The 25,279-nt window shown below is 48.4% G+C and overlaps 1 protein-coding gene and 1 long non-coding RNA gene across 3 annotated transcripts in view; one reads left to right on the forward strand and one right to left on the reverse strand.

Moving 5' to 3' along the window:
* Positions 1 to 25,279, forward strand: part of GALNT10 (polypeptide N-acetylgalactosaminyltransferase 10) — a 229,680-nt gene that overhangs the window by 194,913 nt on the left and 9,488 nt on the right. For both annotated transcript variants that reach the window (XM_086412570.1, XM_086412571.1), the window contains exons 8-9: positions 16,281 to 16,388; positions 22,005 to 22,226. In XM_086412570.1, the coding sequence (XP_086268696.1) occupies positions 16,281 to 16,388; positions 22,005 to 22,226 (330 nt within the window). The remainder of the gene's footprint in view (positions 1 to 16,280; positions 16,389 to 22,004; positions 22,227 to 25,279) is intronic.
* LOC147369730 (uncharacterized) lies at positions 6,884 to 24,479 on the reverse strand. The gene is made up of 4 exons (XR_015167829.1): positions 24,344 to 24,479; positions 23,793 to 23,969; positions 19,977 to 20,049; positions 6,884 to 10,567 (listed from the first exon to the last, which is right to left on the reverse strand). It is a non-coding gene; the product is annotated as an uncharacterized LOC147369730 (long non-coding RNA).

A 25,279-nucleotide genomic window follows, 5' to 3' on the forward strand; every position in this document is an offset into this window, starting at 1 on the left:
GGAAGCCTGGCATGCTGCAGTCCATTGTAGTCCATGGGGTTGTGAAGAGTCGGACACAACTGAGCGACTGAACTGAACTGAGCAAGAAAATAACCTAGAATTCTGAAACATTATTTTGGTTTGAAAAACAGTCTTTTTCCATTTTACCTTCAGATTTCTGAAGTTATCTCCCATAAGGGAGCCAGCCTTTAAATAAAACTAATATTAAAATCCAGGGGTAACATTAAAAGTATTTAGCAATCATGATGGCACCAGCCAGTCAGAGCGATGCCAGCTGTCAAAAAGCATCCATCCACTGTGGTGTGCAGCAACTCAGGTGCCTGGATCAGAGCTGGCAGGACCCTGTGCAGAGCCCTTCACACGTGTTGTCTTATTTAATCCTTACAACAGCCCTAGGAGGGTGGTATCATTATTATACCCATTTCACAGGGAGGCAAGTGGAATTCAGACCAAGGTCCCACACATTTAGAACTAACAGAACCAGGACATGAAGCCAGGCCTGCCTGACTGCAGGGTCCGCGCTCTGACCTGCTGTGTTGTACAGGCCTCTGCAGGGACGTGAGAGCACTTGAGAGGAAAATTAGCCTGAGAGATTTCTCTGCCATCTCTTATTTCCTTCTCAGTTTTTGCCTCCTCCTGGGGGCAGTTAACCCCCTCTTGGGGTTAATTTACTAGACGACTCTACAGCATCTCAGTGAATTGAATTAGTAAACAGTCTAAGTCAAAAATAGTTTTGCTCTCCCAACCTTAACTCTGATCCACCAGTAGAGGCTGCCCCTTACTGTGTGAATATATATTGTGAGGCTACGTTCAGAAAAGGAGTGGTGATTGATTAGTGATGTCTGCCATGGGTGCAGGTTTGGTGGATAACAGCATGTATGTCATTTATAGTATCTCTACTGCTGCTGCTAAGTCACTCATCCTTCTGGGCTCAGCCTATCTTATGTCTCCTCTTAGCCTTACCTGAGCTCCCAGTGATGATTAAGGGCCACCCCAGTGTCGCTCCCAGCATGTCTCCGAATTCCTCCCACTGACATGACCCAAAGATTGACCTGTCTCCCCAACTACACTCTGAGCTCCCTGGAGGCAGGGAGGGAGTCTTGTTCATCTCTGTACCCTAGTTCCTGGCCCATCATAGGTGTTTTAAATACCTGTTGCTGCTAAGCTGCTGCTAAGTCACTTCAGTCACGTCCGACTCTGTGCAACCCCATAGACGGGAGCCCACCAGGCTCCCAGGGACGGGTGAGCCTGATGGGCTGCCATCTATGGGGTCGCACAGAGTCGGACACAACTGAAGCATCTCTAGCCCATGCAATTTAGTTTTCCAAATGCCACATCCTTACAGGTACAGTAGAATCACACATAAGGCATCAGAAGAGTTTTAACTTCACAGTTCCTCAGTTTACCAGTTAAACCTAACTTGCAAAGTTTGTTTCCACAAATGGACACATCAGAGTTCTGAGTTCTCAGAACATGAACTTCAACAATGTAATAATCTTTGTTTGTTGTATCCTAAGAACCAAAAGGATTGCCTGACAGGGAGAAAGCACTTAATAAATAGTTGTTGGTTGACTACTCAGAGCAGGTGTGTCATTGCCCGAACCAACCTCCCTGGTCAGAAAGTCCCCCTTCAGAAAGTCTGTGGAGAGTGGCGATGGTAGAGAAAGGAGCACGAAGGAATTTCTGAACCCAAAATGATCTCATTCTGTGCCTTTCAAAGACCCATCTGATGATGCTCACCAGGCAATAATGGCAGAACAAATGGCATTCTCCCCCCATGGTTTATTTACAAAAGACTCAGTAATGGGTGATGAGGTCTCTCATCCGGGAGGGGAAGGGAGGCTGGCTCCTGTTTCCAGTTGATCCACTCCGGAGAGGAAATGAGACTGTGTGATGAGGAGTCCCCCAGGTCTGGGAGGGCCCCTTCTCTCTCGGGCTATGGAGCTGGCAGCAGCCCCTCTGCCAGCACGCTGTCTCCCAGGCAGGCTTGCCCACAGCACTGAGGACACAGGGGGGCCCAGTGGTCTGCCTGAAATGCCGGGTGTTCAGTTTCAGCCAGAGCAGGGCATTTACAAAGGGCCAAATGGCCTCTGATAAATCTCTGCTGGGCCCCCTTTTCTTTTTGGTGACAGAGAAGAGAGACCGGTCTGAAAGGTCTGAGTGTATTTTCAGAAATTAAGATAAATTGATACATGCCATCAGGGCTGATGGATTAATAATTTGGCTCCAATTTCAGACCAGGCCATCTATCCTGATGGGAAAACCCTACAAAAGATGTTCCGAAGGCTCTGAAATTTCTGGAGGAGTCATTAACTCTTCTTCTTCTTTTCTCTCTTAGTCAACACCTTTTGTTTCTAAAAGGCACAGTCACATTATGAGAGTTCTCCTGCCTGGCAGTTACACTCTTCCCAGTTCTGATGGTCAGATAATTCTTTAACCCTGTAGCCTGGCCTGCACCCACCTCCACGAGCTGCTGACCATTCCTTGCTTTCTCTCCACCCTCCTCCCCAGTGCATTAGTCTGGACTCTTAGTAACAGATAACCAATATCCTGGTCAATCTGGCTTAAGCAAAAAAAGGTCAGAATTGATTGGCCCACACAACTGAAATTCCAGGGTAGATCCTCCAGGTCCAGCTAGATCCAGAGACTAACCCATCTTATTTAGGCTCCATCTCCCTTAGTCCCTCAGCTCTGCTTTTATCTGAGTTGGCTTCCCTCTCAAGCAAGCTTTCTTTCATGGAAATACCCAGCAGCCCAGCGGGAAGAGTTTCTGTTTCCCATCATTCCTATAGTAGGTCCCCAAGTCAAGTCTCATTGACCTTCTGGTTCCTTGCTCATCCCTGAGGAGTATTCTGATTGGTCAGCTGCTGTCTGAATCTAGTTGGTCACATGCCCATCCCAGAATCAGGAAGGTGGGATGAGCTGGTTCCCCAAAGGAAAGTCTGGGCACTGTGTGCAGAAGAGGTGGTACAGGGCAAACCACAGAGGTCCACCTTACCCAGCCATATGGGATGCTCACAAGCCTCAGGCTCTCAGGCTTTGCCATCTTTAGGGGCATGCACTATTCGTTCTTCCTGAAACACCCTTCCTTAGTCTGGCCAACCCACACTCATCCTTCTGGGCTCAGCCTATCTTATGTCTCCTCTTAGCCTTACCTGAGCTCCCCGTGATTAAGGGCCAGCCCAGTGTCGCTCCCAGCATGTCTCTGATTTCCTCCCACTGACATGACCCAAAGATTGACCTGTCTCCCCAACTACACTCTGAGCTCCCTGGAGGCAGGGAGGGAGTCTTGTTCATCTCTGTACCCTAGTTCCTGGCCCATCATAGGTGTTTTAAATACCTGTTAGTGGCATCAATTCCTGTCTGATATACTTTCTTCATCCTGCCCTTCCCAGACTGACATCTCCATCTTTGTGTACTGGCGGTGTGATGAGAAAGGCACTCGGTGAGAAAGCAGGGCACTGGCTTCTCATCTCTGCCACCTGTCCACCTGGAGACAGGGCCAGTCGCTTGACCTCTCTGGCCCTCCCATCCCACATGATACTGATGGAGTTTTCCTTCCTACCCAAGATGGGCTCAAATAAGATGCTGTAGAGAAAGCCCTTGGCCTTACATGAGCATGAGAGTGGTTTGGATTAGAGGTGGTGGTGGGAGGATGAGCCAGAAGGGGACTACACAGCATCCTCAGGAGGCTGAGGTTAGAATGTCTTCAACTCTGAGCTCCTGGAGAAGCGAAGTGTCCACAGGACCATGTGGCTGAGCTGGTGTGAGAAAGACATGGGCTTTGGGGCAATGAAAGTGGGCATATCTTTTTTTAGCAATTTGGCAAAATCTGTTACATTTCAAAGCAAGCACATTCGTTGGCCCAAAATTCCACCCTCAGGAGTTTAGCCGAGAGAGACAGAGCAAAGATCGAGGCAGGAGCTATTTGTTGAAATGTTACTTACCAGAGGTGAAGACTGAAGATGACCTTTAGTGTGAGTCCTTAAGGGATATGTAAGTTAGAGCACATCCCAGCAGTGAAATATTATATAAAAAAAGTTCAGTTGCTCAGTCGTGTCCAACTCTTTGCGACCCCATGAATCACAGCACACCAGGCCTCCCTGTCCATCACCAACTCCCGGAGTTCATTCAAACTCATGTCCATCGAGTCGGTGATGCCATCCAGCCATCTCATCCTCTGTCCCCTTCCCCTCCTGCCGCCAGTACCTCCCAGCATCAGGGTCTTTTCCAGTGAGTCAACTCTTCTCATGAGGTGGCCAAAGTATTGGAGTTTCAGCTTCAGCATCAGTCCTTCCAAAGAACACCCAGGGCTGATCTTCTTTAGGATGGACTGGTTGGATCTCCTTGCAGTCCAAAGGACTCTCAAGAGTCTTCTCCAACACCACAGTTCAAAAGCATCAATTCTTCGGCGCTCAGCTTTCTTCACAGTCCAACTCTCACATCCAAACATAACCATTGAAAAACCATAGCCTTGACTAGATGGACCTTTGTTGGCAAAGTAATGTCTCTGCTTTTCAATATGCTATCTAGGTTGGTCATAACTTTCCTTCCAAGGAGTAAGCGTCTTTTAATTTCATGGCTGCAGTCACCATCTGCAGTGATTTTGGAGCCCAAAAAAATAAAGTCTGACACTATTTCCACTGTTTCCCCATCTATTTGCCATGAAGTGATGGGACCGGATGCCATGATCTTCATGTTCTGAATGTTGAGCTTTAAGCCAACTTTTTCACTCTCCTCTTTCACTTTCATCAAGAGGTTTTTTAGTTCCTCTTCACTTTCTGACATATGGGTGGTGTCATCTGCATATCTGAGGTTATTGATATTTCTCCCAGCAATCTTGATTCCAGCTTGTGCTTCTTCCAGCCCAGCGTTTCTCATGATGTACTCTGCATAGAAGTTAAATAAGCAGGGTGGCAATAAACACCTTGATGTACTCCTTTTCCTATTTGGAACCAGTCTGTTGTTCTATGTCCAGTTCTAACTGTTGCTTCCTGACCTGCATATAGGTTTCTCAAGAGGCAGATCAGGTGGTCTGGTGTTCCCATCTCTTTCAGAATTTTCCACAGTTTATTGTGATCCACACAGTCAAAGGCTTTGGCATAGTCAATAAAGCAGAAATAGATGTTTTACTGGAATTTTCTTGCTTTTTCGATGAGCCAGTGGATGTTGGCAATTTGATCTCTGGTTCCTCTGCCTTTTCTAAATCCAGCTTGAACATCTGGAAGTTCATGGTTCACGTACTGCTGAAGCCTGGCTTGGAAAATTTTGAGCATTACTTTACTAGCGTGTGAGATGAGTGCAAATGTGCGGTAGTTTGAGCATTCTTTGAGATTGCCTTTCTTTGGGATTGGAATGAAAACTGACCTTTTCCAGTCCTGTGGCCACTGCTGAGTTTTCCAAATTTGCTGGCATATTGAGTGCAGCACTTCCACAGCATCATCTTTCAGGATTTGAAATCACTCAACTGGAATTCCATCACCTCCACGAGCTTTGTTCGTAGTGATGCTTTCTAAGGCCCACTTGACTTCACATTCCAGGATGTCTGGCTCTAGGTGAGTGATCACACCATCGTAATTATCTGGGTCGTGAAGCTCTTTTTTGTACAGTTCTTCTGTGTATTCTTGCCACCTCTTCTTAATATCTTCTGCTTCTGTTAGGTCCATACCATTTCTGTCCTTTATCGAGCCCATCTTTGCATGAAATTTTCCCTTGGTATCTCTAATTTTCTTGAAGAGATCTCTAGTGTTTCCCATACTGTTGTTTTCCTCCATTTCTTTGCATTGATCGCTGAGGAAGGCTTTCTTATCTCTCCTTGCTATTCTTTGGAACTGTGCATTCAGATGCTTATATCTTTCCTTTTCTCCTTTGCTTTTCTCTTCTCTTCTTTTCATAGCTATTTGTAAGGCCTCCTCAGACAGCCATTTTGCTTTTTTGCATTTCTTTTCCATGGGATGGTCTTGATCCCTGTCTCCTGTACAATGTCACGAACCTCTGTCCGTAGTTCATCAGGCACTCTGTCTATCAGATCTAGTCCCTTAAATCTATTTCTCACTTCCACTGTATAATCATAAGGGATTTGATTTAGGTCATACCTGAATGGTCTAGTGGTTTTCCCCACTTTCTTCAATTTAAGTCTGAATTTGGCAATAAGGAGTTCATGATCTGAACCACAGTCAGCTCCCGGTCTTGTTTTTGCTGACTGTATAGAGCTTCTCCATCTTTGGCTGCAAAGAATACAATCAGTCGGATTTCATTGTTGACCGTCTGGTGATGTTCATGTGTAGAGTCTTCTCTTGTGTTGTTGGAAGAGGGTGTTTGCTATGACCAGTGTGTTCTCTTGGCAAAACTCTATTAGCCTTTGCCCTGCTTCATTCCGTACTCCAAGGCCAAATTTGCCTGTTACTCCTGGTGTTTCTTGACTTCCTACTTTTGCATTCTAGTCCCCTCTAATGAAAAGGACATCTTTTTTGGGTGTTAGTTCTAAAAGGTCTTGTAGGTCTTCATAGAACCGTTCAACTTCAGCTCATAAAAAAAGTTAGATGCACCCAAAACTAAATTTTAAAAGATATGAAAGTTTGTGATTATATATATATAGTCTCATGTTTAGTATTCAAAAATGTGACAAATGCAGGGCCCTGGTGGCTCAGTGGTAAAGAATCTGCCTGCCAATGCAGGGGACACGGCTTCAGTCCCTGGTCCGGGGAGATCCCAGATGCTGAGGGACAACTCAGCCCTGCTTAAGCCCTCAGCCCTAGAGCCTGTGCTTCGTGACAGAATCCACTGCAATGAGAAGCCTGCACAACATCATGAAGAGAAGCCCCTCTTCGCCACAACTAGAGAAAGTGTGCCTGCAGCAATGAAGACCCAGTGCAGCCATAAATAAATACATATATCTCTTTTTTTTAATGTGACAAATACAAACAAACAAAAAAGAGTTTGAGTATTGTTACACCAGCTGAAGTTTACTGAGCACTCATAACATTGCATGGTTGGAGCAGGGTTTTCAGCCTTGTCCTCTGACTTCAGACCGAGCCTCTGCCCTGCTGTCCTCTGACCCCTGGTGCCTCAAAGGTTTCCCATCGCCTTGTGGCATCTGGGGTGGAAGGGCTGCAGTGAGGCTGTCCCTTCCTACCCATGTATTTCCGCAGCATTGAATGTGTTTATCATCACACATATCACTTCTAGAATCAGGAGAGAAATTAAGATTTAACAATAAGGAAAAACTGTTATTTTTTTCAACCCTCTTGACCCACCCCTCCCCACATACCTCCCAGTGCTTTGTTAGGGCCATTTGCCAGTTCAGGGAGAAGTTTCCTCCAAGTGAGGCCTACAGAGAAGGGAGCCACAGTGAGGAGCCCCTAGGGAAGGATGGAGCCCCCTAAGTACAGGATCCACTCCAGCAGGCAGAGGCAGCAGCCCCCTGCTCTGGGAGAGTGAGATGGAGACCCTCTGAGGTCCTCTTGGGGCAGGATCAGCTGAGCAAGGGAGTGACAGAGAGCCACACGAGGGGACCAGGAAAGCCTTGTTCCCAGAGGGAAACCCACACGTCCAAACAGAGGCAGGAGGCCTCCGGGGTGGGGTTTGCTTAGTCCAACACTGATACAGTCACCAAAGGCCAAGCCAGTCCCAGACTGCCTTGTGCAGATTTAGAAAACTCCAGACCTTGCTTCCATAGAGCTCATAGCGTCATCAGGAGGATTCAGTGGAACACAGTGTGTGAAAAGAAAGCAGAACACACAGCAGAAACCGGTGAGGGGTGGGGGCTGTGACCTGATGCCTGAGCGCTGGAAGGTGGCAGAGCCAGGGCCGAACTCCAGATGTCCCGACTCAGCCCAGCGCTTATCTCACTCCACCTGGAGGGAGGGGGCAGCCTAGAGCAGGACCCCAGAAGTCAGAACCAACCCCAAGGGGGTTAAGTTGCCGCCCGGGAGGGCATTTGGGGCCCCCACGCAAGTGCCAGCCTGCCGTCACCTCTCCCAGCCCTTCCACCGTCCCATCCAGCCCCTACTGACTCAGACCAGTTGCAGCATCTCTGCCGGGAATCCAGCGCTGGCTCCTTCCTTCACGGGATTATCTGAGGAGGCTGGGAATTTGCTCTGCTGCGTGCAGCGTTTTCCTCCTGGCCATGTGTACCCAGACTTTCTAAGAGCTGTCTGCCGGGAACAGGGAGGCATTCTGCCCCTGACTTTGAGCAGCCATTTGAGATTCCATGAATGTCTCTGTCTGTAGGCAGCTGCCCCTCCCACCATGCCTCCAGGAAAAAGGCTTGGAGGCTCAAGGGTCGCCTGTGGTACATCACTCCTTAACCAGCACACAGCCATCTCTTCCTGCTTCAGTCTTTTATCACTAAAAATGGCAATAATAACTTCTTCAGAGGTTATTAAAACTAAATGGCATAAAACGTTTGGCCTAGAGACAGACAAAAAGAAGGCAGTCAGTGAGTGGTAACTGTTTGGATCAAAACCTTCATGTTAAAAAAGGAGGCAGAACAGCCCGGGGATAAAGTACATTGGCTTTGGAATCACACCACCTGTGTTCTGGTACAAGCTCCAACAGCTCGTGGCTGTGTGACCTTGGGAAAGTGACTTAACCTCTCTGGATTTCTTCATCTGTAAAGTGGCAATAGAATGACCCTTACTTCATAGGGTGGGTGTGAGCACGATATTAGTCAAAATGTGTTAAAAGCTTAGCTCAGCTCCTGGCACATTATAAATAATCAATTATGATAGCTGTTAATGTCACATTGTGGTCATTGTGTATGGGCTGCGGTTGTAGGAAGACAGGAGTGGGAGAAGCTTTGAGGCTGGCGAGACAGAGGCCAGAGACCTTGGCTCCAAGCCCAGCTCTGAAATGAACTCCTGGTGAGACCTGGGACAGCTCACCTGCCCTTTGGGCTCAACCTTTATTTCCTCACTGAAAGGACACAAATAACCCCAAACTCACAGCACTGTCTAAAGACATAGTGTGAACTGGCATTACCACCATCCTGAGAAGGGCTGTCTCTAATCCAGCATAAGCTAAGCTCATTCTCAAAGTGTGGTCCCCAGCCCAGCAGCACCAGCATCACTGGGAACTTGTCAGACATGTAAATTCCCAGACTCCACGCAGACTTGCTGAGTCAGACATTGTAGGAGTGGGGCCCAGCAGTCCGTGTTTTAGCAAGCTCCCCCAGTGATTCTGATGTTCACTCAGGATTGAAAATTATGGCTGTAATGAGTCGGTGAGGTCTTACAGAGTGGAGGCTCAGGCTGGGGTGTGAAAAGACCCCACGTTGGTTGGCAGGGTGGCTCACAGGTACCAACACCTTCACCTCACTTTCAAGGCTCGATATCATTAGGCCCATCCTTGGCTGCCAGTTTCTGTTTCATCTCTTCCAGCAGGGTTTTAGAGCAAGGCTGACCAATGACCAGCCTATGTGTGAATGAATGAATGTTTGTACTGGATTGCATTGTTCATGGAAAGAAAAGCACACATGCCCAACAGAGAAACATGAGTGCCCTGCAGCTGACTCCCACAGCATCCAGGGTGTGTGGAAGCGTCAGAGGTGACTGGAACAGGGGGCAGAGGCCTTGACTGCAAGCCTAGGGTAACCAGTTTGTCCTGCAAACAATATGAGTACCAAGAGGGGTCTTTGTGGAAGACTATGACAGGGTCAGGACTAGGCTTGAGGAAGATCAAAGGTGCAGTCTCAGACCTGCCTAGTTCTGGGGGCCCCCACCCTGGATTCCACTCTGGGCTCTGCCACTTACGAGCTGCGGAGCCCTGGGGAAGGTGCTGGAGCTCGCCAGCCTCGCTTTCCTCATGTGTGAGAGGCATGGCAGTACCCCCCTCACTGGGTGGTTGTGAGATGGCTCTGTATCAAACATGAGCCAAAACCTAACAGATCCTGCAACTTAATTCATTTATTAAGAAAAAAAAAAAGCTCTAATGTAAGGTGGCCACCCCCCATTTTTTGGCCAACTTGACTGTAAACACAAGATATCACTGAAACAATCAGATATTCAGTTTATTAATTTAGACCCACATATGCTTAAAATTATATTTTTGATATATAAAATAATATTGGGCTTCCCTCATAGCTCAGTTGGTAAAGAATCCACCTGCAATACAGGAGACCTGGATTCAATCCTGGGTTGGGAAGATCCCCTGGAGAAGGGAAAGGCTACCCACTCCAGTAAAATAATATATTAACCTAGAAATAAATTTAAATGGATTTTTAAAAACTAAAGTTGGGCTTTTCTCCTCCTCTTTTACCAACTGAACCTGGTAACCATTATAAGCATCTAAAACTCACATGAGTGAGATCCTTTCCTGCTGGTAAGACTTCCTAAAACAGTACCTTGTTGTTCAGAACAACCTAATAGGTCCAAAAGAGTATGAACTTCTGGAAGACATGGATCCATTCCAAAGGACTGTCATTCCTTCTTTCCTGAGGGAAGCTGCATGGCATACACGTGGCGTGCCCCACCGGTAGAGCCGGCTGCTGCGCACCCAGGTGACAGCATTGCGTTTGCTCGGAGTCCTGTGCGCCTCAGAATTACCTCATTCCAGGCTCGTCGCAGCCCTAGGAGGGAGGCACCGTAATTCACCCCATATTGCAGATGAGGAAACTGAGGCTTTCAGATTCACAAACTTGCTTAAGAGCCAGAACCGAGCTCATCACTGCTACCCTTTGTTCTTCCTAAGCTCACAGATAATGCGGAATAATTGGTGACAATTATTCTTTTAATTGTGCATTAATGCAGCAGCTCCCAAGCACTAGTGAATAGGGTTTGGACTTCACTGGGGTCCTCAGCCGAGCTGCCAACAGCAAAGCCATGGCTGGCTGATGGCTTCTCCCTTCCATGGCCAGGTAGGATGCCCGTCCATTCCCGACTGGTTTCCAGGCAGCCATTCCCTTGAGCGAGAGGTTTCTTCCCACCCCCGCTTGCTGGCAGATCCCCTCTGCAGGGCAGCCCCTCTGCCGCGTGGTCTCCAGGGCCCATTGTGTCTTCCTGATGCTCATCACCACTCGTTTCTTTCCTCCTCAGTTTAGGAGATAAGAGCGAGTAATTGTCTTTTATAGACACTGTAATGAAGCCTGTCATCACACAAAAGAAGTTTGCTAATAAAATAAATCAAAGCAGCAATGAAAATGAATGGGGAGCAAGCTTTTACAATTAGATTTGTACTTGTCTAGTGGTATGGTGCTTCCAGGGAGAAGACTGGTGCAGAGGAAACGGCACCAAGAAACAAGCTGGCAGAGTGTGTTCAGAAATTCCTTATGGTGGAACTGGGCTCCCTGCACAGGCACAGGAGCAGAGGCGAGGGAGGGCACGGACAGGGAGGGAGGCAAGAAGGCTGACGCAGAAATGGGCTGCAAGATGTCATCTCAGCGGCCCATCTTTGTCCCCATCCAAATACGACAGGGTCCTGGCCAAATGTGAGTGATCTGCAGCGCCTCTCCCCTCTGCCCCCAGCGGGGCTCTTCTCCTGCCACTGTGTTACTTAGGGGAGAGAAGAACCCCTTGGGCAGCCAGGCCCAGTGACTATGCCCCACTCGCCTGGCCCTGTCATTCTCCTGGTCAGTTTCAGGTACTGCCACCAAGTCAGTCAGAAAAACAACATCATCTCTTTGAGCTTCACTTTCTCCATTTGGGAAATCGGGCCATAGGATATTTTTTAAAAAACCGATGGTTTTGGGTGTATCATTTCAAGGCAGTGGTATTTCTCATCCTTTCGCAAAGAGAAGTGAGTAACACTAATCAGGTTTGCTGTGGCCAGGCATCAAGCTGAGTGCTCTTCACGGCTTGTCTCAGGCCGTCTCGGCAGCCTTGCAAGGTGGCAGTGATGCTTATCACCCAGGTCACGTGGCTGCACTGGTGGCACTGGCATTAGAAAAGAGTGTCTGCTCATACCACCCCCTTGCTGTGGTTCTTGTGGGCCTTGGGTGGCTGCTGTCCTCTGCTGTAAAGGGAGGGAGGTGGGGGGCCTGGAGGTACACAGGTAGGTGCCCTGGGCCAGGAGCTGAACCTGGAGTCCATCTCCCCGGCCCAGAGCAAGTCAGGACATAAGTCGATGCCTCTAACTTTTATCATGTCCCTAGATGGAAAGTCCCCTGCAGTCTCGGGATCCTGCCAGATAACCAGTGACCACCACAGCAGGGTGGTGCTGCTGCGTTAAGATGTGTTCTGAGTGGCCAGAGTGTGGTTTGTTTGGGGTTTTCAGGATTTATTTATTTTAATTTTTGGCTGTGGTGGGTCTTCATTGCTGCGTGTGGCCTTGCTCTAATTATGGCAAGCAGGGGCTACTCATTTCTCTTTGCGAAAGGATGAGAAATACAGTTGCCTTGAAACCATACAGTATTTGCCCTTTCACCCAACACTGTCGTGTTTTTTGTCTTCATATATCCTGTGGCCCGATTTCCCAAATGGAGAAAGTGAAGCTCAAAGAGATGATGTCGTTTTTCTGACTTGGTGGCAGAACCTTGGTGGCAGAGCCACACCATGGAAGTGGCTTCTCTTGTTGCAGAGCACAGGCTGTAGGCATGTGGGCTTCAGTATTTGTAGCACACGGGCTCAGTCGTTTGGGCTCTCGGGCTCTGGCTCAGTAGCTGTAGTGCTCAGTCTTAGTTGTCCTGCAGCACATGGGATCTTCCTGGACCAGGGATCAGACCAGTGTCCCTTGCATTGCAAGGTGGATTCTTAACCACTGGACCACCAGGGAAGCTCCAGAGGGAGTTCTGAGGGGTTGGATGTACCCAGAGCTACTCAGACCGCTCAGGTGCTCCCAGGGAACTCGACAGTTGGCAGCAGCTTTCACTGAACAGGTACGCATCTCTCGGAAGGCAGTTTGCATTCTGACTCAGCTGTCAGTGAGTCAGGTCTAGGGTAGGGAAGCCATCGTCCAAAACCAGGACTCCTCCTGGGCTCCGGATATCCTGGGAATCTGAGGGCATTTTGGCTGCCTCAGACCTCTCAGTAGATCAAGGTCACCCTCAGGAACCTTCAGGCTGATGGCCAGCATGGTCAGGGCCAAAGAATCCCGAGGTCACAGCACAGAGAAGGATCTGGAAATCCATCTGCATAAAGGAAGGCTCCTTGCCAGGCAAAGCCGGAGACACAGCCTCGTTAGCTAATGCAAGTTTAATATGGAGTTGAGAGAGCTGGATGCCAGCCTAGTCAACTGCCCAGAAGACATTCAAAATAGAACAGGGGAAGGCATGCCCCACCTGCTCCGTGCTGCTCCGCCTCCCACAAGGCAGGGGCGGCCCAGCGACCCGGCCAGTATCCGCCAGACAAAAGCATCACTTCCACATCAGTCACTCTGTATAAAGGAAGAGTTATTGTTATAGGATGCTGGCGCCTGATCAATATCTCCTGCTTTGAAAATAAACTTCTTGGCTTGGCCTTGACATTAATCTACCATCAGGAGCCCATTATCTTGAGACCAATGTTCTGTTCTATTGACTTGCTCGATTTTTTTTTTCTCCCCCAAGATCAGAATATAATTGCATTTCTCCAAGCAGCATTTCCACTAATTGCAGTCCCATATGTGCCTATCCCCTCATGGGATATGACTACTTCCTTCCCAGGGAGGCTTTCCCTGACAGGTGGGGTAATGCAGCATATCCCATCTGTCTGTCTGATGAGTCCGTCCAGTTACCTTGCTTTGGCTTCTGTAGAGTGCACATCACCGTCTGAAAGTCCCTGTATTGGGTATCTGCTGCCACAGGAAAAAATAATCTCAAAGCAGCAGTAGACAGTTATTATCTCAAAGTCTTGGAGGGTCAGGGATTTGGGAGTAGCTAAGTGAGATGGTTCTGCCTGGGTCTGTCACGCAGTTGTGTCAGCCAGGGCTGCGGCCATCTGAAGGCTTGCCTGGGGCTGGAGGATCCACTTCTAAGCTGGCTTATTCACGTGGTGGGCAAGTCAGGACTCTTAGCAGGAGACCTCAGCCCCTCACAACCTATGCCTCTCCACGGGGCTGTTTGAGGGTCCTCATAATGTGGCTGCTGGCTGCCCCAAAGCAAGTGATCCCAGGGAGCAAGGTGGAAGCCACAGTGTCCTTCATGGCCATCGTTTCTGTAGCATCTTGTTGGTTACACAGGTCAGTCTGCATTCGGCTCTTTTGGGAGGGAACTGCCTAAGGGCGCAAATGCTGGGACACAGGGGTCACTGGGGGGCATCTCCAAGGCTGGCCACCACACTCCACCTCCGTGAGAGCAGGGGCCTTGGCCAGCTTACTCACTGCTGTACGTGCCCAGCACAGTGTTTAACATGTAGCAGGGACTCCACAAATATTAGCCAAATGTATGAACCCATCATTGCAGTATCTCACACCGCTCTGACTAGGTGCCAGGTCTTGTGGTAAGCTCCTCACCCAAAAGACCTCATCCCCTGAGCCTACCTCATTTCATCCTTTACAGATGAGGAAACTGAGCCTCAGAGAAGTTAGGTGCCATCATCCAAGTCACAAAGCTGGATAGTGATTGAGTCAGGATTTGAACCCAGGACCACCAGAAGGGGGTCTGTTTAGGCTGGGCCTCTAAGAGGGTTGACTATACTTGTTAAGAATTCTCATATTTTGCCATCAGACCAGATTCCTACTCAGGGGATCTCTGTGATGCCAGTTATGAAGGGAGACTCAGGAGCAGCACCAGCTCCCACACTGCAGGCAGCAGTGCCCAGCTGCACAGCTTAGCAAGCCAGTCTGCAGGGGAGTCAGGACAGGGAGAAAGGTGACTGCTCAGGATGACCCAGCAAGAGGTTTACAGGCCTAAAAGGTAACTCCAGCAGCCAATCCCAAAGTCAGCAAATACACAGCCTAGTCCCTACCAGCACAAAGTGCAAAGTGATTATCACAGTCCTTCCCATAGAGCCCTCCATGCCCCCTTATAATTCTGACACTTATCCAGAGCTCAGACTCTGGAGTCAGCTCAGTTCAGTTCTGTTCAGTCATTCAGTCATGTCCGACTCTTTGCGACCCCATGGACTGCAGCATGCCAGTCCTCCCTGTCCATCACCAACTCCTGGAGTTTCAGTTCAGTTCAGTTCAGTTCAGTCACTCAGTCATTTCCAACTCTTTGAGACCCCATGAATCGCAGCACGCCAGGCCTCCCTATCCATCACCAACTCCCGGAGTTCACTCAGACTCACGTCCATCGAGTCAGTGATGCCATCCAGCCATCTCATCCTCTGTCGTCCCCTTCTCCTCCTGCTCCCAATCCCTCCCAGCATCAGAGTCTTTTCCAAGGAGTCAACTCTTTGCATGAGGTGGCCCAAGTACTGGAGTTTCAGCTTCAGCATCATTCCTTCCAAAGAAATCCCAGGGCTGATCTCCTTCAGAATGGACTGGTTGGATCTCCTTGCAGTCCAAGGGACTCTCAAGAGTCTTCTCCAACACCACAGTTCAAAAGCATCAATTCTTCAGCGCTCAGCCTTCTTCACAGTCCAACTCTCACATCCATACATCACCACAGGAAAAACCATAGCCTTGACTAGATGGACCTTTGTTGGCAAAGTAATGTCTCTGCTTTTGAATATGCTATCTAGGTTGGTCATAACTTTCCTTCCAAGGAGTAAGCATCTTTTAATTTCACGGCGGAGTTTACTTAAACTCATGTCCATTGAGTCAGTGATACCATCCAGCCATCTCATCCTCTGTCGTCCTCTTCTTCTGCCTTCAGTCTTTCCCAACATCAGGGTCTTTTCCAGTGAGTCAGTTCTTCACATCAGGTGGCCCAAGTATTGGAGTTTCAGCTTCAGCATCAGTCCTTCCAATGAATACTCAGGATTTCCTTTAGGATGGACTGGTTGGATCTCCTTGCAGTCCAAGGGACTCTCAAGAGCCTTCTCCAACACCACGGTTCAAAAGCATCAATTCTTCGGCTTTCAGCTTTCTTCAGAGTCAGCTCAAATTGGGTTTAAATTTCTGGCTCTACCATATACTAACCCTGTGACCTCAGAGAGGTTTCTTAGCTTCTCTGAGTCTCAGTTTCTTAATCGGTAAAATGGAGCTCCATTACTACCTAATGTTACGTGTTTTCTGATGAGGCTTTAATGAAGCTGTGCATGTGAAGCTCACAGCAGAGTGTTTGGCCTGGAGTCAGCACTCGATGCCCTGAGCTGTTTTTGCTCTTGTCATCACTGTGTTTTCCTACATCCCTGGTTTTGTGAATGGGGGCTTTAGTACACAATCCAAGCTGATGCTTTCTAGGGATGCACGAAGGAATGCTGGCCTTTGAGGAGGCTGTGAACTGGGGGCAGAAATATCACCTCTCACTTCTCATCCCGCAGGTGTGGATGTGTGGAGGTCGCATGGAGGACATTCCCTGCTCCAGGGTGGGCCATATCTACAGGAAGTACGTGCCCTACAAGGTGCCTGCTGGAGTCAGCCTGGCCCGGGTAAGCTGGTAGCTTCCCTAGGGGGTGAGAGGTTGGCCTGTGACCATCAGCAGATCAGAGGCGCCCCATGCCCTAGGCCTAGTGGTCCCCAGTGCTTGCTACATGTGCGGATGTGCGCCGTCCCCACCCTCCAGGGAATTTCCTCACGGTCCAGCGGTTGAGACGCCAAGCTTTCACTGCTAAGGGCATAGCTTCAAGCCCTGGTTGGGTAACTAAAATCTCACAAGCTGCACAGCACAGCCAAAATAAATAAATAAGTGAAAAAAATTTAAAAACTTACTTAAAGCCCTGCTTAATCACTTATTAGCTCTGTAACCTTGAGAGGCTTGCTCTTAGGCTCTATTTACTCCTCTGCTTCAAGGAAGCTCATTTTTTCCAACTCTTAGCATGGCCAGAAGAATTAAGGAGATAATTCAGTTTCCCAAAGTGTGACCAGGGAGGTGATTTTAGGTGGTAGACATAGGAACATTTTTATTTCCATGTGTTTAAATTATTGTGGATTAGTGTAGGAAATTCATGATTTCACAGACATTGTGACTTAGGATAAAGCTAAAGTTGGTGCCAAGTTAGACTAGGGGTGATTTAAAGAAACATGTTAGATAAAATTTAATATAGGTAGAGTGGCATGTTTGAGAAAGACAGATGGCACTTAGAGGTTCTCAGGTGGTGCTAGTGATAAAGAACCCACCTGCCAATGCGGAAGACATAAGAGACATGGGTTCAATCCCCAGGTTGGGGAGATCCCCTGGAGGAGGGCATGGCAACACATTCCAGTATTCTTGCCTGGCGAATCCCCATGGACAGAGGAGCCTGGTGGGCCACAGTTCATAAGGTCACAAAGAGTCAGACACCACTGAAGCAACTGAGCACGCACATGCATGAGATGGTATTTAAAAGGTCTGGGCACAGTGGTGGTTAATAAATGTTAGTGTCCTCTCCTCATCCCCTCTCCATTTTCATGCCAAAAATTCTATGTTAAACTGTTTTATTGCCTTAAAATGGTTTATATCAATCATCACTCTAATTAGTGGCCATTATCTACAAATGGAAATAGCCAGAAATTTTTATTTGTTTTGTATTATTAATATTTCACTAAGCCATAATAATAAATTTTAAAATATTAAGAGTCTTGAAAAAATCAAGATGACTGCAAAAGAATAATGAAAGTTGAGAGGGGGGAGCGGATCTCGGAGGGTAAAGAGCGCCAGGAGGTTTGGGGAATCTGGAATGGTCACAGTATATCTTTGCCTCTTGGAGACCCCCACCCTAATCCTGAAGATCCCTCCTAACAGAGCCCTGCCTTGCCAGCCTGTTTGGCTTCAGTCCACACAGCCTCCTGCCCAGGCCACTGCCTCTCCCTCCCTTGTCACCTGACAATCTGCGATGTGCAGAATTGCAGCCCAGGTCAAAAAAACCCTTGTTCTGCAACTTACAACGAAGACCAAGACCGTCAGAGGGGCAGTAGTCTTCCGGGATGCTGGGCCCGGCCACTATAAGGACCAATGTCGACGGAAAAGAGAGCCAGCAGTGCCCTCTAGTGGTCGAAGATTCCAACGACAACCACACCAGCTATCCCTGCTTGGGACAGCCTGGTCCCATGCAGGTGTGAGTTCTAGTTCTGCAGGAGAGGCAGAAATCACGTTTCCTCTGAAATACTGTTGGCAATTCCAGAAGAAGGTGCCAGGCAGAAAGACCCCAGAGTCTCTCAGTAAGCCCAAGACTGCGACCCTTCCAGCTCCTGGGGACTGTGGGACCATTGAGACACCTCAGACCCCCGAGAAGGACCACTCCCAAACTATCCTTTCCCTGACCAGAGCTGTCATGCCAATATGACTCACCTGGGAAAGACACACCATCACTCCCTGTGTTATGACCCATGGATGAACAAAAACTTCCTGTGAGCCAGGCCTTGTTCAAAGTTGGCATCTTACATATTTACCTCGCTTAGTTCTCACTTGTTTTTAATCCTCGTTTTAGAGATGAGGACAGTGAAATGTAAAGACACAAAGTAACTCGAGCCAGAATTCAAACCCACTTAGGTCTGACTGGTGCCTGACACAGAGTGATTATCATTTAAATAGTGACTGCTATTGTTATTACCCGGAGAAGGCAATGGCACCCCACTCCAGTACTCTTGCCTGGAAAATCACATGGATGGAGGAGTCTGGTAGGCTGCAGTCCATGGGGTCGCTAAGAGTTGGACACGACTGAGCGACTTCCCTTTCACTTTTCACTTTCATGCCTTGGAGAAGGAAATGGCAACCCACTCCAGTGTTCTTGCCTGGAGAATCCCAGGGACAGGGGAGCCTGGTGGGCTTCCCGTCTATGGGGTCGCACAGAGTCGGACACAACTGAAGCGACTTAGCAGTAGCATTGTTATTACCAGTATGTGTTGGCATCAGTATTAACAAGGCTGGGAAGTTGATTTCAATGTCATATCTGAATTCTGTGTTTTAACAATCTGCGTGGTGCTGATGTAAGCTGGCAGGACCAAAGGTGCCTCAGTCAAGGTCTCCTAACTTTTTATCACAGTATCTAACTATTTTTGCTTAGTTCCAGATCATAATTTACATGTTTTCTCAGTGTTTTATCAACCAGGTCCTTCTAGAGCATTATCTTCTAGAACATCATATTGATAGATTTGAGAAGAGATATTCTGAAAGCCCCAAGACAGCCAGATAAAGAGGAAAACCAAAAATCTTACTAAAGGTGTACAGATTCGGAAGGACAAAGAGTCAGGCAGCAGTAGAGCAGCAATTCAGGGAGAATGAAGTGGCCACCAGCTTGCCTACCTCAAGAACCAGTAACCAGTCAGTTTGTTCACTAAATTTGCTAAGATCCTTCTCACCTATGCCTCTGGCCAAGGGGTCTTTGGGAAGGCAGTAACAGAAACCCATTCAAGCCCAATGAAGCAAAAGTTGACTTTTGTTTAGAGACTTATTCCAAGATTCTGGGGCAAAGCTCTGTGATCCAAGCATAAGAAAAGCAAGTGGAGCCTCAGATAGGACTGGAACCCAGAACTAGAAAGGTGTTGTTCAGTCACTAACTCATGTCCGACTCTGCAACCCCATGGACTGTAGCCCGCCAGGCTCCTCTGTCTATGGGATTTCCCAGGCAAGAATATTGGAGTGGGTTGCCATTGCCTTCTCCAAGAGATTTTCCCGACAAGGGATCAAAGGAAGGTGCTCAATCCCTAGGCTGGGAAGATCCCCTGGAGAAGGGAACAGCTACCCACTCCAGTATTCTGGCCTGGAGAATTCCATGGACTACCCTCCATGGGGTCACAAAGAGTCGGACACGACTGAGCAACTTTCACTTTAGCCCACTAAAATCTCAGAGTCTTTTTCATGACTCTAGCAAGGGGAGAAGTAATAGACATAAATGTAAAGGTCCTTACTTTAGTCCAGTAACTGTACCAAAGCTCAAGATCTGGGAGAAATGACTTACTAAAGCCATCTGGAAAATATAATACTCATTAAAATAGTAATTTAAATATCAGTTAAAATTAGAATATTATTTTATTTGATCCTTTAAAAAGAACACTGGTGAATTTCAGCACCTTTCCTTGGTCAGTTTAGCCATCCTTACCTGTGGTTGGAGAGGAAACCATGATCGTCCCTCATCATCTCTGTGGCTTCAGATAACCAGTGAGCCAGAGGACCTGGGTGGAAGACCAGGAAAAGGAGAGTGTTCACATGTGCTGGCCCCTTTAGGCCTTCAGCTTCCTCTCAACATGGTTGCTTTTTATTGTTGTTATTTTGGGGGTTTTTTTTTTAGCAGAAGGTGGGGAGACTGCACTGCATGGCTTGTGGGATCTTAGTTCCCCAACCAAGGATTGAACATGGGCCCTCAGGAGTGAGAGTGTGGAGTCCTAACCACCAAACTGCCAGGGAACTCCCAGGGCAGTTTTAAATTAAACCCAGCCCCTGCCGTGCAAGGGCCTGGCAGGGATAATAGTGTTTCTGGATTGCTGACCCACTGTCAACCTCTTCAGCACTCAAAAAAAAAATGAGGCAGCAGCAAGAACTTTTGTAGTTTCCTACTCCCAGACTCAGAGCCAGCAAAAGTGAGGAGTTTCAGCTTCAATACCAGGGCTTCCCTTCTCCTTACTCAGCAGTCAGCAAAGTATTTTTGTGTGACCTATGAGGTAAGAATAGTTTTTACATTTTTAAATAGCTTAGGGGGAAAAAATCAAAATAATAATAATATTTTGTGACACGTGAAAAATCAAATTTTAGAGTCCATAAAGTTTGATCGGAACACAACCACACCCATTCATTTATGCAGTGTCTAGGGCTGCTTTATAGCAACATCAGAGCTGAGACCACATGGTCTGCAATGCCTAAAATGTTTACTCTCTGGCCCTTTACAGAAAATATTTGCCAACTGCAGCCTTACCTTCTGCTTCTAGGGCAGTCACTTACACTGAAGTGTGTGTGACTGATGTGCTAACTCACTTTTATTCTTCAGGAGGAAATCTGGATTACAGAAGGGGAAAAATGATATGATAAACCCTAGAGAATAAAATGGGAGGGGAGCGGTATCCTGGCAACAGCCTGGGGTTGGAGGAAGATGTTTAAGAGCAGGGAAGTTCCCCTGAACTCTGATGTTTTGCTCTTCCAAGCTAAGTAAGAGGTTGTCAGCAGGTGGAATCTACACTGCGGGGGTAGTGAGAGATTTTCATCACAGTTACACAGAAGAATTCACTTTTCCTTTCTCTTCCAGTCTACTCATAAACAGGATATTTCCTCACCTCTTGCTGCTCTGACTTGCGAGTAATATGGTTGTCATTCTTTTTATTATCTTTGTGCCTCGTAATAACGTGGCAGCAACCTTAACACCTCAAAGGATTGTTAAAAATGCTAGCTGCTGAGGGAATTTTACCTCCTGGTTGCAAGTTGTAATTCGTTTTTACCAACCAACTTGGGCACTCTTAGTTGAATGTGACAAAAACCCAACTCAAATTGGGTTAAGCAGAAAGCCAAGTTACTGACCCATGTAAATGGAAAGCTCTGTCCTAGTTGTGGCTTCAGACAAGGCTGGATTCTGGAACTAAAAGAATAATGTGTTCCTGGCTCTAACCCTCAGCTCTGCCTCATTCTGGGATGACCTAACCTTGGACGGGGTTTTCAAATGGCCCAACACCTCTCCCTGGCATCTTACCCATCGGATCTTACCCAGCAATTCTTCCAGGACTAACGCCTCTTGATTCTGATTGGCTAGACCGAGGTCACATGCTCATTCCTGACCAATCCCTATGTCCCCACTATCTATATTCCCATTGGCCAGGCTGGGTCACATGGCTTTCCTTCGGTCATCTAAAATAAAAGGCAGGGGTGGGTCCCCAAATTCAGTGGGAGGCAATCTCCAGGAAGGAAGGGGCACAAGATGGTCAAGAAAACCAGCAGCTGTGTATTTACTCAACCGTAAGCTATAGAGCCCTTAAAATGTTGATTTAAAAAATGGAAATACTGAAGGTTTAAAAACAGTCCGGCTACAGTCCTTAATAGAACATAAAATAAGAAAGGTTGACCTCAACCTCACAGACCCTTTGCACCCCCTGCCCTCCTTGACCCTACGGAGAGCCTGACCCTTGCACCTGCCGGTCTCCTTCAGAACCTGAAGCGAGTGGCGGAGGTGTGGATGGACGAGTACGCAGAGCACATCTACCAGCGCCGTCCAGAGTACCGCCACCTCTCCGCTGGGGACGTGACTGCCCAGAAAAAGCTCCGTAGCTCCCTGAACTGCAAGAGTTTCAAGTGGTTTATGACCAAGATCGCCTGGGATCTGCCCCAATTCTACCCACCCGTGGAGCCCCCGGCCGCAGCCTGGGGTGAGGTGAGTGTGAAGGCTAGGGCCCGCCACATAAATAGGTCTCAAGTCAAAATGCACGTGCAGGGTCCACAATTTAGAGAAAAAGTGGTGGTAACACAACACTGTAAATCAACTACATTTTAATAAAAATTAATAATAATAAATAAAAAGCTTAGCATCATCTAGAAAGTGCCAGTAGAGGTATAACATATAAAACTTTCTCCTTTCCTTCGCTGGTCTCTCTTAGCCTTGGGGTGGTGGTTTTTGTTTGTTCACTATTTAATGTTACAAGTAGAAAAAAATTAAAACTTTAAATTATTAGCATGAATTTTACTATTCATCTTTATGTTCTGCTGTGCCAGTTTTAAAGGCAAAGAGAACATTCAATTTGTGCACAACTGGTGAAATTTCACAATCCATGTTTCAGACCTCACCCATGCATATGTATTTCTTACCAGAGCTGTAGAAACACAGCACAGAACTAACTCAGCTGTATTTATTTCACTTCTTGATAACGTACACATCCTATCAACATCTTACTGATGAGTGAGAAAGAGCTGAAGGAAAAGGAACTCTAGGTTGCCCCCTCCTTCCCCTTGTTTCTGTGCTATTTGCTGCTGAAGTAGTTGGGTCATCCAGGGAATTAACGCAAGAAAGAAAGGACATAGACTTCCCTGGGGGTCCAGTGGTTAAGAATCTGCCTGCCAGTGGTGGGGACTCGGTTTTGATCCCTGGTCTGGGAAGGTTCCACAATTGCAGGGCAACTAAGACCCCGTGACCCAACTACTGCAGCCCAGGCGCCCTAGAGCCTGTGCTCGGCAACAAGAGAAGCCGGCACAGCGAGAGGCCTGCACACCGCAGCGAAGACCCAGTGCAGCCGGAACGAAAGGACACGATAGGGTTTCCCAGTCCCTCCTGTGTCTCGGACACGTTCCTTTGTGAAGCTGAAGCCGGTTCTGGTTGGAAAGGAGGGTGTAGCCTCTGGGACAGGCCAGCACCCCCGCTTAGTCACAGCTGTGACACCCTCAGCCCCTACTCGCTTTGAGTGTTGCTGAGTTCCCATGCCTGTGGGGGACCCAGGGACTCTGTGCTGCAGGGACTCAGAGGTGCTGTGTGTGAGCTCGGCAGAGAGGAACAGCAGGTGCTCGTGGAGTCCGTGTCACGTCTGCCCGTGTGCATGCTCTGTTATCCCATGAGGTTTCACTTACAGGTCCAAAGGTAAAATAGTAGGACTTTAAGACAGTGACAGCAGAGCTTTAAACCAAACATGGACTCTGAGTAAGGAGCCCTGTCCCGCTGCCCTTCTCACACACCCAAGAAGCTGGTCCCGCTGGAGGAGGCAGATAGTCCATCACCACATCTTGGCTCCTGGGTCTCTGGCTGAGAGTACTACTCAGAGATGGGTATAAGGGGATTGTGGAGGGGGAACATACATGTTGGGGCTCCTTCTCTTGTAAGTGACAGAGTCCATTCTAAGGTGGAAAGGGGGTGATTGATTCTCATAGAAATCTTGGGTAGCTGTGGCTTCAACTGTGAACACCTGGATCCAGGGGGTTCAAATAACGTCAGTCTCTTTTTGTCCTACTTAACTGTGCTTCCTTGTGTGTTGTCCTCATGCCGAAAGTAGCAAGATAGCTCCCGGAAACCTCAGGCTGAGAGAGCCCCAGCTTGGCCAACCTAGCAGGAAGTAAACACCTCTTTCCCAGTAGAGTCAGCAAAGGTCCAGGATTGAAGTCTTACTCCTGGATCCGCATGAATCACTGTGGCCTTTGGAGAAAGAGGGGACAAGGGTGGGGTGGATGTTCTGGCCACGGGATGGGCCACAGCACCCAGGAGAGAAGTGTGTTGGGCTGCAGACACACTAGGTGTCACTTGTTCAGCCAATTAGAGGGACCTTTCCCCGCTAAGCCCTCTGCCTGGCCCCGCCTGACACCAGCGCGAGTTTTTTAGATGAGGTGCCTCTTGATTTCCCTTGTGAAGCTCCTCATTTCTTTGCCACCTCATTGGCTTTCTCCCCCATGTTAGTTCAGGTCCTCCAGGAAGCATGCACCAAGAGGGGATTAGGCCAGCAAGAGACTTACTGGGGCTTCGCCCGAGAGAAAGTGAGCAGGGAGGCGAGGAGAGGCGAGCAAGAGACTTACTGGGGCATTGCCAAGAGACGTGAGCAGGGAGGCGAGAGACCTGAGCAGGGAGGCGAGGAGAGCTGCCAGACCAGCGGGCTGCCCTCTGGAAAAGGAGAGGAAAGGGAGAGCAGCGGGGAGTGAGGCTTTGAGGAAGTCTGGCTATGTTAATGAGCAGTCTTCAGGCGAATCACCTGCCAGAGGAGTCTGCTTCCCCGGGGGATGGGCCTGCCTCTCTCGGGCCCTGCTGGAGGCAGCCCAGGGGAGCGTAGCCTCCCCCGACACAGTGCAGCTCACAGCAGCGGGGTGGTGAGACTGCCTGCAGCTGGACACTGGAGTGGGCCTTTCCCCTGCCCACCCCCACACACCCTCCGCCCCTGCATCACACGAGGAGCCATGTCTGTGAGGCTGGAGCTACACGATGTGACGCTGGCATCTAGCACAGTGGCCTGCCTGCCGTCCATGCTGGCTGACCAGCGCATGCTGAGGCCCCTGCACTCACAGGGCGTCCTCCCCTTCCTTACTGAGACTCTGTTCCTCTTTGAAGCCTCCCATTCACCTGCCCCAAGGCCCGAGAGCAAAGACCCTACACCTTTTCTAAAGTGGTCTTCAAGGTATAGCCTTTAAAGCACCTGGAATGAGGATAGAATTTGATTCCTGGACCTGCTGGGTCAAATTCTCTGGGAGAGGAGGCAGGAGTCCTCTTGTTCACACCCCCTCCCCTCCAGGACCCAGCCCCACCCCAGGACTCTACACCCTCTAATTCAAAGCAAGGTTGAGTGGAGCTGCTCTCTGTGTTCCCTTATTAACAGGTTCTGTCCTGCCCACCAGTCCAAGACGAACTTCATTAGGAGAATTCAGAGCTCAGCCCACTGACATCCTCTACCTTGCCTCCTTCCTCCCGCCCCAGCAGGGGCCCCACTGGATATCTCCAAGCACCTCACTGGTCCTCTCTTT

The sequence above is a fragment of the Bos grunniens genome, chromosome 7 (genome assembly GCF_055505025.1).
Source record: "Bos grunniens cultivar Pamir isolate PY7600 chromosome 7, Bosgru_T2T1.0, whole genome shotgun sequence".
In the NCBI taxonomy this organism is placed as follows: Eukaryota; Metazoa; Chordata; class Mammalia; order Artiodactyla; family Bovidae; genus Bos; species Bos grunniens.